Source organism: Oncorhynchus gorbuscha, linkage group LG21 (genome assembly GCF_021184085.1).
Source record: "Oncorhynchus gorbuscha isolate QuinsamMale2020 ecotype Even-year linkage group LG21, OgorEven_v1.0, whole genome shotgun sequence".
In the NCBI taxonomy this organism is placed as follows: Eukaryota; Metazoa; Chordata; class Actinopteri; order Salmoniformes; family Salmonidae; genus Oncorhynchus; species Oncorhynchus gorbuscha.
Window position 1 is genome coordinate 58,740,452 of NC_060193.1, and position 17,485 is coordinate 58,757,936.

General features: G+C 46.1%; 1 protein-coding gene across 1 annotated transcript in view; it reads right to left on the reverse strand.

The window, feature by feature from the left end:
• LOC124008058 (interleukin-1 receptor accessory protein-like 1-B) overlaps positions 1 to 17,485 on the reverse strand; it is a 460,524-nt gene that overhangs the window by 243,293 nt on the left and 199,746 nt on the right. The window contains exon 3 of the mRNA XM_046318963.1: positions 8,940 to 9,219. Coding sequence (XP_046174919.1) covers positions 8,940 to 9,219 — 280 coding nt within the window. The remainder of the gene's footprint in view (positions 1 to 8,939; positions 9,220 to 17,485) is intronic.

The following is a 17,485-nucleotide window of genomic DNA, read 5'->3' on the forward strand; positions in this document are numbered from 1 at the left end:
CCCTGGTTAACGTGTCTCCTGGTCCTCCCTGGTTAACGTGTCTCCTGATCCTCCCTGGTTAACGTGTCTCCTGGTCCTCCCTGGTTAACGTGTCTCCTGGTCCTCCCTGGTTAACGTGTCTCCTGGTCCACCCCGGTTAACGTGTCTCCTGGTCCTCCCTGGTTAACGTGTCTTCTGGTCCTCCCTGGTTAATGTGTCTCCTGGTCCACCCCGGTTAACGTGTCTCCTGGTCCTCCCTGGTTAACGTGTCTTCTGGCCCTCCCTGGTTAATGTGTCTCCTGGTCCTCCCTGGTTAATGTGTCTCCTGGTCCACCCCGGTTAACGTGTCTCCTGGTCCTCCCTGGTTAACGTGTCTTCTGGCCCTCCCTGGTTAATGTGTCTCCTGGTCCTCCCTGGATAACGTGTCTCCTGGTCCTCCCTGGTTAACGTGTCTTCTGGCCCTCCCTGGTTAATGTGTCTCCTGGTCCTCCCTGGATAACGTGTCTCCTGGTCCTCCCTGGTTAACGTGTCTTCTGGTCCTCCCTGGTTAATGTGTCTCCTGGTCCTCCCTGGATAACGTGTCTCCTGGTCCTCCCTGGTTAACGTGTCTTCTGGCCCTCCCTGGTTAACGTGTCTCCTGGTCCTCCCTGGTTAACGTGTCTTCTGGCCCTCCCTGGTTAATGTGTCTCCTGGTCCTCCCTGGTTAATGTGTCTCCTGGTCCACCCCGGTTAACGTGTCTCCTGGTCCACCCCGGTTAACGTGTCTCCTGGTCCACCCCGGTTAACATGTCTCCTGGTCCTCCCTGGTTAACGTGTCTCCTGGTCCTCCCTGGTTAACGTGTCTCCTGGTGCTCCCTGGTTAACGTGTCTCCTGGTGCTCCCTGGTTAACGTGTCTCCTGGTGCTCCCTGGTTAACGTGTCTCCTGGTGCTCCCTGGTTAACGTGTCTCCTGGTCCTCCCTGGTTAACATGTCTCCTGGTGCTCCCTGGTTAACGTGTCTCCTGGTCCACCCCAGTTAATGTGTCTCCTGGTCCACCCCGGTTAACATGTCTCCTGGTGCTCCCTGGTTAACATGTTTCCTGGTCCACCCCGGTTAACGTGTCTCCTGGTCCACCCCAGTTAACGTGTCTCCTGGTCCACCCCGGTTAACGTGTCTCCTGGTGCTCTCCGGTTACCGTGTCCCCTGGTGCTCCCTGGTTAACGTGTTTCCTGGTCCTCCCCGGTTAACGTGTCTCCTGGTGCTCTCCGGTTAATGTGTCTCCTGGTCCACCCCGGTTAACGTGTCTCCTGGTACTCCCTGGTTAACGTGTCTTCTGGTCCTCCCTGGTTAATGTGTCTCCTGGTCCACCCCGGTTAACGTGTCTCCTGGTCCTCCCAGGTTAACGTGTCTTCTGGTCCTCCCTGGTTATTGTGTTTCCTGGTCCTCCCTGATTAACGTGTCTCCTGGTCCACCCCGGTTAATGTGTCTCCTGGTCCTCCCTGGTTACCGTGTCTCCTGGTCCTCCCCGGTTAATGTGTCTCCTGGTCCTCCCTGGTTAACGTGTCTCCTGGTGCTCCCTGGTTAACGTGTCTCCTGGTCCTCCCTGGTTAACGTGTCTCCTGGTTTTTCCTGGTTAACGTGTCTCCTGGTCCTCCCTGGTTAACGTGTCTCCTGGTGCTCCCTGGTTAACGTGTCTCCTGGTGCTCCCTGGTTAACGTGTCTCCTGGTCCTCCCTGGTTAACGTGTCTCCTGGTGCTCCCTGGTTAACATGTCTCCTGGTCCTCCCTGGTTAACGTGTCTCCTGGTGCTCCCTGGTTAACGTGTCTCCTGGTGCTCCCTGGTTAACGTGTTTCCTGGTGCTCCCCGGTTAACGTGTTTCCTGGTCCTCCCTGGTTAACGTGTCTCCTGGTGCTCCCTGGTTAAGGTGTCTCCTGGTCCACCCCGGTTAACGTGTCTCCTGGTCCACCCCGGTTAACGTGTCTCCTGGTCCACCCCGGTTAACGTGTCTCCTGGTTCACCCCGGTTAACGTGTCTCCTGGGCCACCCCGGTTAACGTATCTCCTGGTGCACTCCGGTTAACATGTTTCCTGGTCCTCCCTGGTTAACGTGTCTCCTGGTGCTCCCTGGTTAACGTGTCTCCTGGTCCACCCCGGTTAACGTGTCTCCTGGTCCACCCCGGTTAACGTGTCTCCTGGTCCACCCCGGTTAACGTGTCTCCTGGTCCACCCCGGTTAACATGTCTCCTGGTCCACCCCGGTTAACATGTCTCCTGGTGCTCTCCGGTTAACGTGTCTTCTGGTGCTCCCTGGTTAACGTGTTTCCTGGTGCTCCCTGGTTAACATGTTTCCTGGTCCTCCCTGGTTAACGTGTCTCCTGGTCCTCCCTGGTTAACGTGTGCTGTCTGCCTGGCTGCATGGTCTTTTTTCCCCTATCATATGGCTGAATTAGAGCTGATTTCACACACAGATTGAAGACACATTACGTCCCTGTCAGCGGTAGGCTCTGAGCACAGCACAGTCACCTGGAGGGCCCCTTTTTCTTTTTACATTGGTGCCCTCTGACTTCTCTCGAGCATATGCATCATGGGCTGAATAGACGCACGCACGCACGCACGCACGCACGCACGCACGCACGCACACACACACACACACACACACACACACACACACACACACACACACACACACACACACACACACACAGAAACACTCAAGGCATACCTAGAATACACAGTTTAACATCATATAGAGCAACAACACAGTGGAAGAGAGGGAAGATATACTATTAGAGAGATCGAGAGGAGAGAGATGGAGAGAGGTTGAGAGGGGGAGAGAGACGGACATAGAGACTGCGGGGGAGAGAGGTGAGGGTTGAAGGGTTGTGGGGTCACCGAGGGGAATAGGGATGAGGGTTGAAACGTTGTGGGGACACTGAGGGGAGAAAGATAAGGGTTGAAAGGTTGTGGGGACACTGAGGGGGAGAGATAAGGGTTGAAACGTTGTGGGGACACTGAGGGGAGAAAGATAAGGGTTGAAAGGTTGTGGGGACACTGAGGGGAGAAAGATAAGGGTTGAAAGGTTGTGGGGACACTGAGGGAGAAAAATAAGGGTTGAAAGGTTGTGAGGACACTGAGGGGAGAAAGATAAGAGTTGAAAGGTTGTGGGGACACTGAGGGGAGAAAGATAAGGGTTTAAAGGTTGTGGGGACACTGAGGGGAGAAAGATAAGGGTTGAAAGGTTGTGGGGACACTGAGGGGAGAAAGATAAGGGTTTAAAGGTTGTGGGGACACTGAGGGGAGAAAGATAAGGGTTGAAAGGTTATGGGGACACTGAGGGGAGAAAGATAAGGGTTGAAAGGTTGTGGGGACACTGAGGGGAGAAAGATAAGAGTTGAAAGGTTGTGGGGACACTGAGGGGAGAAAGATAAGGGTTGAAAGGTTATGGGGACACTGAGGGGAGAAAGATAAGGGTTGAAAGGTTGTGGGGACACTGAGGGGAGAAAGATAAGAGTTGAAAGGTTGTGGGGACACTGAGGGGAGAAAGATAAGGGTTGAAAGGTTGTGGGGACACTGAGGGGGAGAAAAATAAGGGTTGAAAGGTTTTGGGGTCATTGGGTCGCTACATGTGTGTTCTAAAGGACTAAAACAACATGCGTATCTGCCTCATTATTAGTGTTCTATCATACACTCTCCACAGACATCTGGTGAAAAGGCTAGATGTCTACTGTACATACATGACTGACAGGCTTCATCCGCTTGACATAATAATACATACAGCGTTTCTAATAATCAAAGTAACAGCGTTTGCCCTGAAATGAAAAGATGAAAATAAAAATGTTGTTGAAGAAAACCACCCAGAGGGTGAGAGAGAAATGAAAGGCTGTAGCAACACAGATTAAAGTGTGATAGTGTCTTTTGGAAGTAAGACTCATTCTGCTGGCGTGGTTTATAAGATACAGCAATGACTCCGTCCATCCATGCTCTGCTCAAAGACCCGGATCCTAATCTCTTTCTCTCTACAACCACAACGTTCCTCTTTTGTCTCCCTCACTGTGCCCACTGCCTAATCCAAATTCAATATGTTAACGTATGCGAGCGCCTTGCTACAGAGGAACATGCAAAAAGCTGAGTCCAAAGGAGAGCATCCTGGGATTCTGCTGCAGTGTTGTGATGATTGGGCCCGAAAAGAGGGGAGGAATTATAAGTCATATATCTCCATAATGACAGTGTACGCTATTGTTGGGATCTGTTCATTCCATTTCCATATTTTACTACGTGTGTCAACACAGCAACAATATCTACCACAATATTGTACAGCAGGGGGTAACTTGATGAGAAATGTTGAGGGGTTTAAAAGTGTGTATAATGTGTCCGGGATTGGTGTCATTTGGGGACAGTGATATGTTGAATAGATAAACACTGAAAGGAACATCTCTCAGAATCAAAGGGTGATTTTAAGTCTAAGCCAAATCGCAGGTTGATTCTATATACAGCAGTTGTATACATTTAAGAACATTTCCATTGAAGTATTAAACCTGAAACAGAGGTAGTTGAGTAGAACATTGTATAGGCCACTACAGACAAGGGATTTCTCTCTCTTTAAGGTACAGTAGGTTTTCCCAGCTCTAACTGGCCGACACTTTGCTCTCCACTAAAAACAACCTACAATGAAGCGAACTAATGAGCCATTCAAGAAAAGACGTCCTTAACCGAAGAGGTTAATAAGTTATTACTATATAATTATTAATACACAATACTGTAGCACGTTTTCTCTTTTCACTACCACAGGCTGCACAGCCAGACAGCAGCAATGCAACGTGACAAGGAAGTGTAATGTTTATTGACTTGGAAAGCAATCCAGTGATATGTTCTCTTTAGGGAGAGCTACAGAGAAAAAGAAAAGGCTTGTTCAATTGCAAACCTTCTTTTTCGGTTCTCTGTTCATTGTATGACTACAATGGCAAACTTCCGACAGATGCTAAAATGTCAGAGATATTCCGCTGTTAATGTCTAGTGTTAATAATATGTTTCAGAAGTCAATCTGTTGATCAGAAAAGCATGGAGCGTGGCAGTATGATGGCATGTAGCGTACTTGGTAACAGATTTGGACTAAATTAATCCTCCAGATGAATTATGGGAGATAACATGTTTCTGTATGTCCAACATATGGAAGGGAGCTACATCTGCCTCATCACAGGGAGGGCAAGGTGAAGATACGTCTCACAGAAACACACATGCCATGTTTGAGAGCCAAGGATTTCTACCTGGGAAACAAAATGTCACTGTCGGTTGAAAACCTTGTAACTCCATTTTATGCAAATGTTCATATTATAATTTTTTAAAACCAGTAACATCCCTCAATGTCCTCTGGATCAAATTAAGGTCCTATATCTGTAGAGCTGTGAAACACAATTTAGTGCTATTAAATAAAAGTGATATTTGATCGTTTTTTTAAGTGTGGTGTGGGATTCGGCTATCTGTCTCCCAACATGGCTGGGTTTCAGTACCTATCCTAGCCCTGGTCATTTACATAGCAGTTGTAGTAAAACAGTCAGGGAGTGGAGTAAGGACAGTCATGACTCGGACCAAGAAAGTGTATTTTAGTTAACGGGAAAATATTTCCAGAACAGTTTCTGTTTTGAAGAGAAGAGGTTTTAATCAGACAGCAACGATAAGGTATGTGCACTCTCCAACCAATCAATAACATAAATTCTTCATTTGAACAATTCAATTAAAGCACATTGATGGAATTATAAAACCAGTGGGACTGCATCCAGAAGCATCTTGTCAAAACCCTAGAGAAGAACCACTTTCCTCTTCGGACAATTCCTATGGACCTGGAGATTGGTGAAGGTTGACGGCACACAGTGGCAAAGAACATAACAATGGGATTATTTCTTATGATTATAGCAGAGTAAGTGTTGCCCCTAATTGGTGTAAACAGTTGTGACGAGCTACAAAGCAACACAATCATCCAAATCAAATCTCCTGGCTCGACTATTTCGGCCTGATTACACAATAACCCCACGGTGAGTGATCGTGTTCCTCCTCAGGCATCGGCTACACAACCTAACGCAGCACTGAATAGAATAGAGAATCATGGTAAAAGGAGGATTGGAGCTGCTCGCTAACTGCCTGCCTGCCTGTGTTAACTCTCTGAACCATGCTCGCTGGCTAACTGCCTGCCTGTGTTCCCTCTCTGAGCAATGCTCCCTGGCTAACTGCCTGCCTGTATTCACTCTCTGAGCCATGCTCCCTGGCTAACTGCCTGCCTGTGTTCACTCTCTGAGCCATGCTCCCTGGCTAACTGCCTGCCTGTGTTCCCTCTCTGAGCCATGCTCCCTGGCTAACTGCCTGCCTGTGTTAACTCTCTGAGCCATGCTCCCTGGCTAACTGCCTGCCTGTGTTCTCTCTGAGCCATGCTCGCTGGTTGACTGCCTGCCTGTGTTCCCTCTCTGAGCCATGCTCCCTGGCTAACTGCCTGCCTGTGTTCCCTCTCTGAGCCATGCTCCCTGGCTAACTGCCTGCCTGTGTTAACTCTCTGAGCCATGCTCCCTGGCTAACTGCCTGCCTGTGTTCCCTCTCTGAGCCATGCTCCCTGGCTAACTGCAAAGGGGCGTTTAGCTAGAGCAATGCAAGTGTTACCGCTGCTGAACGGCAGGCCAAATTCTCTCAGCTGAATTGAGGTTAAGAAGAAGAGAGGTCACACTGACTGTGCTAGTGGTGTGTGTGTGTGTGTGTGTGTGTGTGTGTGTGTGTGTGTGTGTGTGTGTGTGTGTGTGTGTGTGTGTGTGTGTGTGTGTGTGTGTGTGTGTGTGTGTGTGTGTGTGTGTGTGTGTGTGTGTGTGTGTGTGTGTGTGTGTGGCAGGCGGAACCAGGGCAAACACAGCATTGGGAGTTTTTTATAGACCTCAAAGCCTTTATTAAAGGGACAGCTCAATCAAAACACAGGAACAACTTGATTTTCATGAGCTTCCACAATCTTTCCAAAGTTGTGGGGAAACCATTCATCAGGTTTTTGCAGTGTTTGGAGAAAGGAGTGGCTCTGAAACAATATGTTGGATAGACAATGGTTCCTCTCCTAGTTGAGCCAAGCAGTGTTTCTGAGCCTAAACTGCAGGTTGTTATGGTCTTCTAAGTCAAGACACCTGCTCTGACCTTAAACTGCAGGTTGTTATGGTCTTCTAAGTCAAGACACCTGCTCTGACCTTAAACTGCAGGTTGTTATGGTCTTCTAAGTCAAGACACCTGCTCTGACCTTAAACTGCAGGTTGTTATGGTCTTCTAAGTCAAGACACCTGCTCTGACCTTAAACTGCAGGTTGTTATGGTCTTCTAAGTCAAGACACCTGCTCTGACCTTAAACTGCAGGTTGTTATGGTCTTCTAAGTCAAGACACCTGCTCTGACCTTCCCACTCACCTGGGTACGAACAACCTCTACAGGAAAGAAACCCTCTCTTCTATAAATATGACCTAGGAAGACAGAAACTTTACAACATTATGGAACTCATAAATGATAATGTTGTCCTCCGACGGGTGTCTTTATTCGACAAGGGGAGGAGGTACATTATCTCTCCTTTTCTGTCTCTCTACACCTCTCTTGTTTCCTCCCCCACCACCTCTCAGCTGTGAATAAGTGTCCATCTTCATATCTTTCCTCCCTCGCTCCAGACTCCATAGCTGCGTTAAAGAACAGGAGTTGAGAAGCCTAAGAGTTATGGGTCTGCCAATGACACTTAATACCTTATTGTTCCCCGGAGGAAAAACAAACAAAAAACTTAAGCATGTTAAGTGAGGGAGGGCCTCTAACAGTGTGGACCCAGGTCCAACTCTCTTCTGGCTGGGGATTAGAGAATTCATTAGTAATCTGCAGGGGAGGACTTTAAAGCAGCTTGATTTATGTGCATAGGTTGCAGAAACTCCTCTCCCCCACTCTTTTACCTACAACTGCTATGTAAACAACCAGGAATAGGATAGGTACAGAAACCCAGCCATTTTGGAAGGAAGATAACCAATTTCCACAATGCACTTCAACAACTATCAGATATGATAGCAGTTATATTTTACAGCACTAAATTGTTCTAGGTTGACTAGATATAACAGAACACCTGACCTCAATACACAGGAACATAACAGAACAACTGACCTCAATACACAGGAACATAACAGAACAGCTGACCTCAATACACAGGAACATAACAGAACAACTGACCTCAATACACAGGAACAGGAACATAACAGAAACAAACAGAACAACTGACCTCAATACACAGGAACATAACAGAACAACTGAACTCAATACACAGGAACATAACACAACAACTGACCTCAATACACAGGAACATAACAGAACAACTGACCTCAATACACAGGAATATAACAGAACAACATAATACACAGGAACATAACAGAACAACTGACCTCAATATACAGGAACATAACAGAACAACTGACCTCAATACACAGGAACATAACAGAACAACTGACCTCAATACACAGGAACATAACAGAACAACTGACCTCAATACACAGGAACATAACAGAACAACTGACCTCAATACACAGGAACATAACAGAACAACTGACCTCAATACACAGGAACATAACAGAACAACTGACCTCAATACACAGGAACATAACAAAACAACTGACCTCAATACACAGGAACATAACAGAACAACTGACCTCAATACACAGGAACATAACAGAACAACTGACCTCAATACACAGGAACATAACAGAACAACTGACCTCAATACACAGGAACATAACAGAACAACTGACCTCAATACACAGGAATATAACAGAACAACTGACCTCAATACACAGGAACATAACAGAACAACTGACCTCAATACACAGGAACATAACAGAACAACTGACCTCAATACACAGGAACATAACAGAACAACTGACCTCAATACACAGGAACATAACAGAACAACTGACCTCAATACACAGGAACATAACAGAACAACTGACCTCAATACACAGGAATAGTGTCCAACGTCTTGGAGCTCGGTGGGTCTAAACCAGATAGCGTCCTCCTCCTTGTTCATTCTGATGCCGTCGAAAGAGATAGGCTCCTCAAAGTCTCCGTGTCCTGTACTTTTATACCACATAAGGCTTAGTCCCACACTCTGGGAGTGGGTGTAGTTCGCTCTGATGTATCCATAGAATAAAGCACATTTAATCCGCACCGGTTCCCCCAAAAGCACTTTGTATTTCAAGTAGTCCACTGACCAATCCGTGCAGTCGTCCACTGAGGAGAAAGGGGAGAGGGAAAGGTAGATTAATAGGACTGTCATAAGAGCGTCATAAAAGTGTTATAATGACACGATATAAGCACATTTGTTTCCTAACACAGGAAAACAAGCTGAAATATGCTGATCATTTAAATGGTATTTGGCGCTGGGAAGTGGGATCAGAGTCAAATAAATGACTGGCCTTAGTTAAGTCTCTATGTGCATTGCCAGTATTGATTTGACCATCATGAATCAGGAAGTAATAATTGTAACAATTGTTTACAGTAGCATTTTCATCTCAAAGTGGCAACACTTCCAACCTATCACCCCTCTCTAAAGCTATTTCCACCACACAGGAACAGTAGAAAAGATGTAGACAGAATGGAACACATAAAAGAAGAGGATAGAGTAGTAGCTGTGGTTGCCGGGGCCTACAGCTGTCTGCTCACCCAGCCGTGCCAGAGCACTAGCACCAGCTGTGACCTAGTCAGAGCCGGGGCAGCGAGAGCCAATGGGAGGGCAGAGTCAGGAGTAAACACATGACCACTCGCACCCGGAACGAGGACGAGGAGCCAGGAGCACACGGCGGTTGACAGACAGGGGTGTAAAGTCCAAAAACATAGCACCACCAGACCGTGGAGGCACTGTCCTCTGAGAAACTCACTACTAAAAAGTAGCACCTCTGTATTTAAACGGTATGAAGCATTTTCTGCCATATTACCCTTATTGTATAACAATATTAAACTTCCCAAAGCATCATTCATCCTCTCGCCAGACATGCACACATACTACATCCAGATGTATTAGTCTGTATTACAGACTCTTTAACATCAATCTAACATAATGATTACATACAGGCCCTGTTGTCAGAGCCATCCACTTCCCTCCTAATGGATGACTCAGGACACTCATTCACATTAAACTGCAATAGAAAACAAGAGAACATCTCAGCGTACACACTGAACTGCCTTCAGTGTCCTCTTTCAATACCACAAATTTCAATGTTCAGGGAATAAATGAAAAATCCCTTCCTGATATTGGCCAGCTACAGGTAGAGGCTGGGGGTCACTGAAGGTTTATCACCATTATGATATCTCATATAGTAGTCGCCGACCACCAGCCAATCATATCATATCATATCCCCATTAGGTACCTCATCAATTGGAAAATACCTGAGTTGATTCGGTTGGTTTGCATATTTATTTTGGATCGTTGGGGTGTTTGTCTGTCACTCACACAGTTGCCTACCTCAAAGAGCACTGAAGGGACGGAACAAGAGTTCCAGAGGCCCCCAGCCATACACACACAAACACACACACACACATGCATGCACACACACAGTGAAAAGGCTGTCGAAATCAGAGTTTTCATGCAGGCTTCCGGGCTGTGGATGCTAGCTTCTGTCCTCCTCTGGGTACATTGACTTCAACACAAAACCTAGGAGGCTTGTGTTTCTCACCCCCTTCAATAGACTTACACAGTAATTATGACAACTTCTGGAGGACGTCCTGCAACCGATCAGAACTCTCGCAGCATGAACTGACATGATGTCCACCCAATCAAATGATTAGAGAATTAATCTAGTACTGAAAGCATAAGCTACAACTAGCTAGCACTGCAGCGCATTTACAGTGTGGTGAGTAGTTCACTCAAAGAAAGAAAAAGACAATAGTTTAACAGTTTTTAATAAATTAATTACTTCCAAAATTAAGAACAAGTGAGAGAGAGAGAGTGAGAGAGCGCAAGCTACATTTCATAGTAAATACTTGTTTCACTTTCAATTGCTTAGCTAGCATCGAATGCAGCTAGATAGTTTAGCCAACTCAAACACCTGGCTCAAACAGAGAGGGATGCCATGTTGGCGAGCTGACTATGGCTATCCAACACTGGAAGTCTTACAAGTCAATGTAAGCTTTTAGTTTTATTAATTTAGTGTAACTGCTAAACTGCTTGTTGCTGACTGTACACCGTACTGCATGACTGTATCGAGTTTACTAACATGTTAGTTCTAGTAGCTAAACTCAGCAAAAAAAGAAACATCCTCTCACTATCAACTGCATTTATTTTTAGCAAACTTAACATGTGTAAATATTTGTATGAACATAACAAGATTCAACAACTGAGACATAAACTGAACAAGTTCCAAAGATATGTGATTAACAGAAATGGAATAATGTGTCCCTGAACAAGGGGGGGAGGGGTCAAAATCAAAACTAACAGTCAGTATCTGGTGTGGCCACCAGCTACATCTCCTCCTCATGTACTGCACCAGATTTGCCAGTTATTGCTGTGAGATATTACCCCACTCTTCCACCAAGGCACCTGCAAGTTCCCAGACTTTTCTGGGGGGAATGGCCAAGGCCTCACCCTCCGTTCCAACAGGTCCCAGGCATGCTCAATCGGAATGAGATCCGGGCTCTTCGCTGGCCATGGCAAAACACTGACATTTCTGTCTTGCATGAAATCACGCACAGAACGAGCAGTATGGCTGGTGGCATTGTCATGCTGGAGGATCATGTCAGGATGAGCCTGCAAGAAGGGTAACACATGAGGGAGGAGGAGGTCTTTCCTGTAACACACAGCATTGATTGCCTGCAATGACAACAAGCTCAGTCCGAGGATACTGTGACACACCGCCCCAGACCATGATGGACCCTCCACCTCCAATTCGACCCCGCTCCAGAGTACAGACCTCGGTGTAACGCTCGTTCCTTCGACGATAAAGGCGAATCCGACCATCACCCCTGATGAGACAAAACCGCAACTCATCAGTGAAGAGCACCTTTTGCTAGTCCTGTCTGGTCCAACGACAGTGGGTTTGTGCCCATAGGCGACGTTGTTGCCGGTGATGTCTGGTAGGACCTGCCTTACAACAAGCCTACAAGCCCTCAGTCCAGCCTCTCTCAGCCTATTGTGGACCGTCTGAGCACTGATGGAGGGATTGTGTGTTCCTGGTGTAACTCGGGCAGTTGTTGTTGACATCCTGTACCTGTCCTGCAGGTGTGATGTTCAGATATACCGATCCTGTGCAGGTGTTGTTACATGTGGTCTGCCACTGCGAGGGCGATCAGCTGTCCGTCCTGTCTACCTGTAACGCCTCAGTACAGACATTGCAATTTATTGCCCTGGCCACATCTGCAGTTCTCATGCCTCCTTGCAGCATGCCTAGGGCACATTCACGCAGATGAGCAGGGACCCTGGGCATCTTTCTTTTGGTGTTTTTAAAAGTCTTTTTTTAGAAAGGCCTCTTTAGTATCCTAAGTTTTCATAACTGTGACCTTAATTGCCTACCGTCTGTAAGCTGTTAGTGCCTTAACGACCGTTCCACAAGTGCATGTTCATTAATTGTTTATGGTTCATTGAACAAGCATGGGAAATAGTGTTTAAACCCTTTGCAAAGAGGATCTGTGAAGTTATTTGCAATTTATACAAATTATCTTTGAAAGACAGGTTCCTGAAAAAGGGACCTTTCTTTTATTTGCTGAGTTTATGTTGACTATGATGTGACAATGATATAGGCTGTGTGTAGAGGTTAGAGGTTATGATATGAAGGTTTGGCTTGGAAAAGTTGTTTCGCCTGGTCACAGACAGCTGATGTGGTGTGCACTGAAGTCCACAAGCGAAGGGAAAAGTGGAGAGGGAGGAGAGTGCGTAGATACTTGCGAGAATAAATTATAAACGCAACGAACTGTTTGTGAGTCTGCTATGAAAGTGAACTGTGTTCGCGTCTCTTCTGTTGTTAAATGTTTCTAAATGGAAGCAAACGGAACGAAACGGGGATAAACATACCTGCATTTGTCCAATAGAAACTCTTGTTTGCAACTGGACTAATGATTACACCCTATATCAGCTAGATGCAGGCAAGAGTGTGCAACTCGGTATTGAATGTGTCAGTCTGTCACCTTGATTACTGAAAATGATCTCAACCTGTGCACCTACTGTACGTGGTAAACTTTCATTCATAGGCTAGGTTGTAGCAACCTCAAGATGGGTACAGGGAACATTAGAGTATCACGTAGTAGCGTAGTGGTTAAGAGTGTTGGGTGAAAAATCTATCGATGTGCCCTTGAGCAAGGCACTTAACCCAAATTGCTCCTGTAAGTCACTTTGGATAAGAGCGTCTGCTAAATGTCTAAACATTTAAATGTAGCCTAAACCAATCAATGTTACATTGAGCTGGGAGAATGGAATATGAATGACATTCATCCAATATGCTGTAATTGAAATAAGGCCATGCTCATGAAAAAATGATAATCCTCCCTCATCTTAAACACTTCTGATCTCATCTCAGTTATCCCTCATCTTAAATACCAATGATCCCATCTCAGTTATCCCTCGTCTTAAATACCAATGATCTCATCTCAGTTATCCCTCGTCTTAAATACCAATGATCCCATCTCAGTTATCCCTCGTCTTAAACACTTCTGATCTCATCTCAGTTATCCCTCGTCTTAAACACTTCTGATCCCATCTCAGTTATCCCTCGTCTTAAATACCAATGATCTCATCTCAGTTATCCCTCGTCTTAAATACCACTGATCCCATCTCAGTTATCCCTCGTCTTAAACACTTCTGATCTCATCTCAGTTATCCCTCGTCTTAAATACCACTGATCCCATCTCAGTTATCCCTCGTCTTAAACACTTCTGATCTCATCTCAGTTATCCCTCGTCTTAAACACTTCTGATCTCATCTCAGTTATCCCTCGTCTTAAACACTTCTGATCTCATCTCAGTTATCCCTCGTCTTAAACACTTCTGATCTCATCTCAGTTATCCCTCGTCTTAAATACCACTGATCCCATCTCAGTTATCCCTCGTCTTAAATACCACTGATTCCATCTCAGTTATCCCTCGTCTTAAACACTTCTGATCTCATCTCAGTTATCCCTCGTCTTAAACACTTCTGATCCCATCTCAGTTATCCCTCGTCTTAAATACCACTGATCCCATCTCAGTTATCCCTCATCTTAAACACTTCTGATCCCATCTCAGTTATCCCTCGTCTTAAATACCAATGATCTCATCTCAGTTATCCCTCGTCTTAAATACCACTGATCTCATCTCAGTTATCCCTCGTCTTAAATACCAATGATCTCATCTCAGTTATCCCTCGTCTTAAATACCACTGATCCCATCTCAGTTATCCATCGTCTTAAATACCACTGATCCCATCTCAGTTATCCATCGTCTTAAATACCAATGATCTCATCTCAGTTATCCCTCGTCTTAAATACCAATGATCTCATCTCAGTTATCCCTCGTCTTAAACACTTCTGATCCCATCTCAGTTATCCATCGTCTTAAATACCACTGATCCCATCTCAGTTATCCCTCGTCTTAAACACTTCTGATCCCATCTCAGTTATCCATCGTCTTAAATACCACGGATCTCATCTCAGTTATCCATCGTCTTAAATACCACGGATCTCATCTCAGTTATCCTTACATCTTGTGCAATCCATTCCTCCCTCATCTTAAATGCCACTGATCTCAGCTTGTGCAATCTATTCCTCCATCATTCACTTGCTCTCGTTTCAACTGTCTATAACTTCCCCCCATTAAAACAGCTGGCTAGCACAGCTGCTGAGCACTCAACAGGCTTGGCTAATTGTGTATTCATTAATGTTTTATTTACAAGAAACAACTCCGCAGCTAATTAACGGTAGGGAGGGGGGGTTGTCCTATAATTCATCCATTCCAGAGAGATAGAGTGAGAGAGTGAGAGTGAAAGTGAGCGAGAGAGAGAGAGAGAGATTAAAAATAACTCACATTTCATGAAAGCAGACACTGGATAAGCATCAATATGGCTTTTGAAACGACCATAGATTTCACAGTGGAGATCACCTGAAATCTACATCTCTATGTGTTAGTCTGTGGAGATGCTCTTCAAGTAGAGACCCAACCCCAAGCCACTTCAGGCTGAAGAGCAGGTAGCTAGATGATAGTGATGTGTCAGTAGCAGACATTAACAGGAAGCCTGCTGTCTACGGTCTGGGTATTGGGGGACCTTTCACAGCATGACTTGCAAAAGTGTTACTTTCCTCCCCCTGTTGCCATGGGAACCCAGGAACTAACCTTGCTAATCAACGGCTGACTAATTAAGCGTCGTTTGAGCACTGTGGCAATCTGTAACTAAAACAAGAAATCACAAAGACGGTTTCGCATGATTAAAAGCTAATTGCGAGAAGTCTCCTTACGAGAACAATCTCTACCAGTCTTTAATGCACTCACAGCGTCACTCACAGCGCCACTCACAGCGTCACTCACAGCGTCACTCACACACAACTCATATTGCATTTGGATCTTTTCTTCCAATTAGAGTTTTAAACTATGAATAAACAGTCATTATGGAAAGTGAGAATTTATGAATGGTCACATAGGACTGAGCTATACTCCATTTTATTTCCTGGCTATGTGTACACTAAAGGCTATGTGTCCTCGCTATGTGTACACTAAAGGCTATGTGTCCTCGCTATGTGTACACTAATGGCTCTGTGTCCTGGCTAAGTGTACACTAAAGGCTCTGTGTCCTGGCTAAGTGTACACTAAAGGCTCTGTGTCCTGGCTAAGTGTACACTAAAGGCTCTGTGTCCTGGCTCTGTGTCCTGGCTATGTGTACACTAAAGGCTATGTGTCCTCGCTATGTGTACACTAATGGCTCTGTGTCCTGGCTAAGTGTACACTAAAGGCTATGTGTCCTCGCTATGTGTCCTGGCTCTGTGTCCTGGCTCTGTGTCCTGGCTATGTGTACACTAAAGGCTATGTGTCCTGGCTATGTGTACACTAATGGCTCTGTGTCCTGGCTATGTGTACACTAAAGGCTATGTGTCCTGGCTATGTGTCCTGGCTATGTGTCCACTAATGGCTATGTGTCCTGGCTATGTGTCCTGGCTATGTGTACACTAAAGGCTTTGTGTGCTTGCTATGTGTCCACTAATGGCTATGTGTCCTGGCTATGTGTACACTAAAGGCTATGTGTCCTGGCTATGTGTACACTAATGGCTATGTGTCCTGGCTATGTGTACACTAATGGCTATGTGTCACTAATGGCTATGTGTCCTGGCTGTGTACACTAATGGCTATGTGTACACTAATGGCCATGTGTACACTAATGCCTATGTGTACACTAATGGCTATGTGTCCTCGCTATGTGTACACTAATGGCTCTGTGTCCTGGCTAAGTGTACACTAAAGGCTCTTTGTCCTGGCTATGTGTACACTAATGGCTATGTGTCCTGGCTATGTGTACACTAAAGGCTATGTGTCCTGGCTATGTGTACACTAAAGGCTATGTGTCCTGGCTATGTGTCCTGGCTATGTGTACACTAAAGGCTATGTGTCCTGGCTATGTGTCCTGGCCTGGCTAAGTGTACACACTAATGGGCTATGTGTCCTGGCTATGTGTACACTAAAGGCTATGTGTCCTGGCTCCTGGCTATGTGTACACTAATGGTCCTGGCTATGTGTACACTAATGGCTCTGTGTCCTGGCTAAGTGTACACTAAAGGCTCTCCTGGCTAAGTGTACACTGGCCTGGCTAAGTGTACACTAAAGGCTCTGTGTCCTGGCTATACACTAATGGCTGTGTCCTGGCTATGTGTACACTAAAGGCTCTGTGTCCTGGCTATGTGTACACTAAAGGCTCTGTGTCCTGGCTAAGTGTACACTAAAGGCTCTGTGTCCTGGCTATGTGTCCTGGCTCCTGGCTATGTGTCCTGGCTATGTGTCCTGGCTATGTGTCCTGGCTCTGTGTCCTGGCTATGTGTCCTGGCTATGTGTACACTAAAGGCTCTGTGTCCTGGCTATGTGTCCTCGCTATGTGTCCTGGCTCTGTGTCCTGGCTATGTGTCCTGGCTATGTGTACACTAAAGGCTCTGTGTCCTGGCTAAGTGTACACTAAAGGCTCTGTGTCCTGGCTATGTGTCCTGGCTCTGTGTCCTGGCTATGTGTCCTGGCTATGTGTCCTGGCTCTGTGTCCTGGCTATGTGTCCTGGCTATGTGTCCTGGCTCTGTGTCCTGGCTATGTGTCCTGGCTATGTGTACACTAAAGGCTCTGTGTCCTGGCTATGTGTCCTCGCTATGTGTCCTGGCTCTGTGTCCTGGCTATGTGTACACTAAAGGCTCTGTGTCCTGGCTATGTGTACACTAAAGGCTGGCTATGTGTCCTGGCTCTGTGTCCTGTGTACAAAGGCTCTGTGTCCTGGCTAATGGCTCTCTGTGTCCTGGCTATGTGTACACTAAAGGCTCTGTGTCCTGGCTATGTGTGTACTAATGGCTCTGT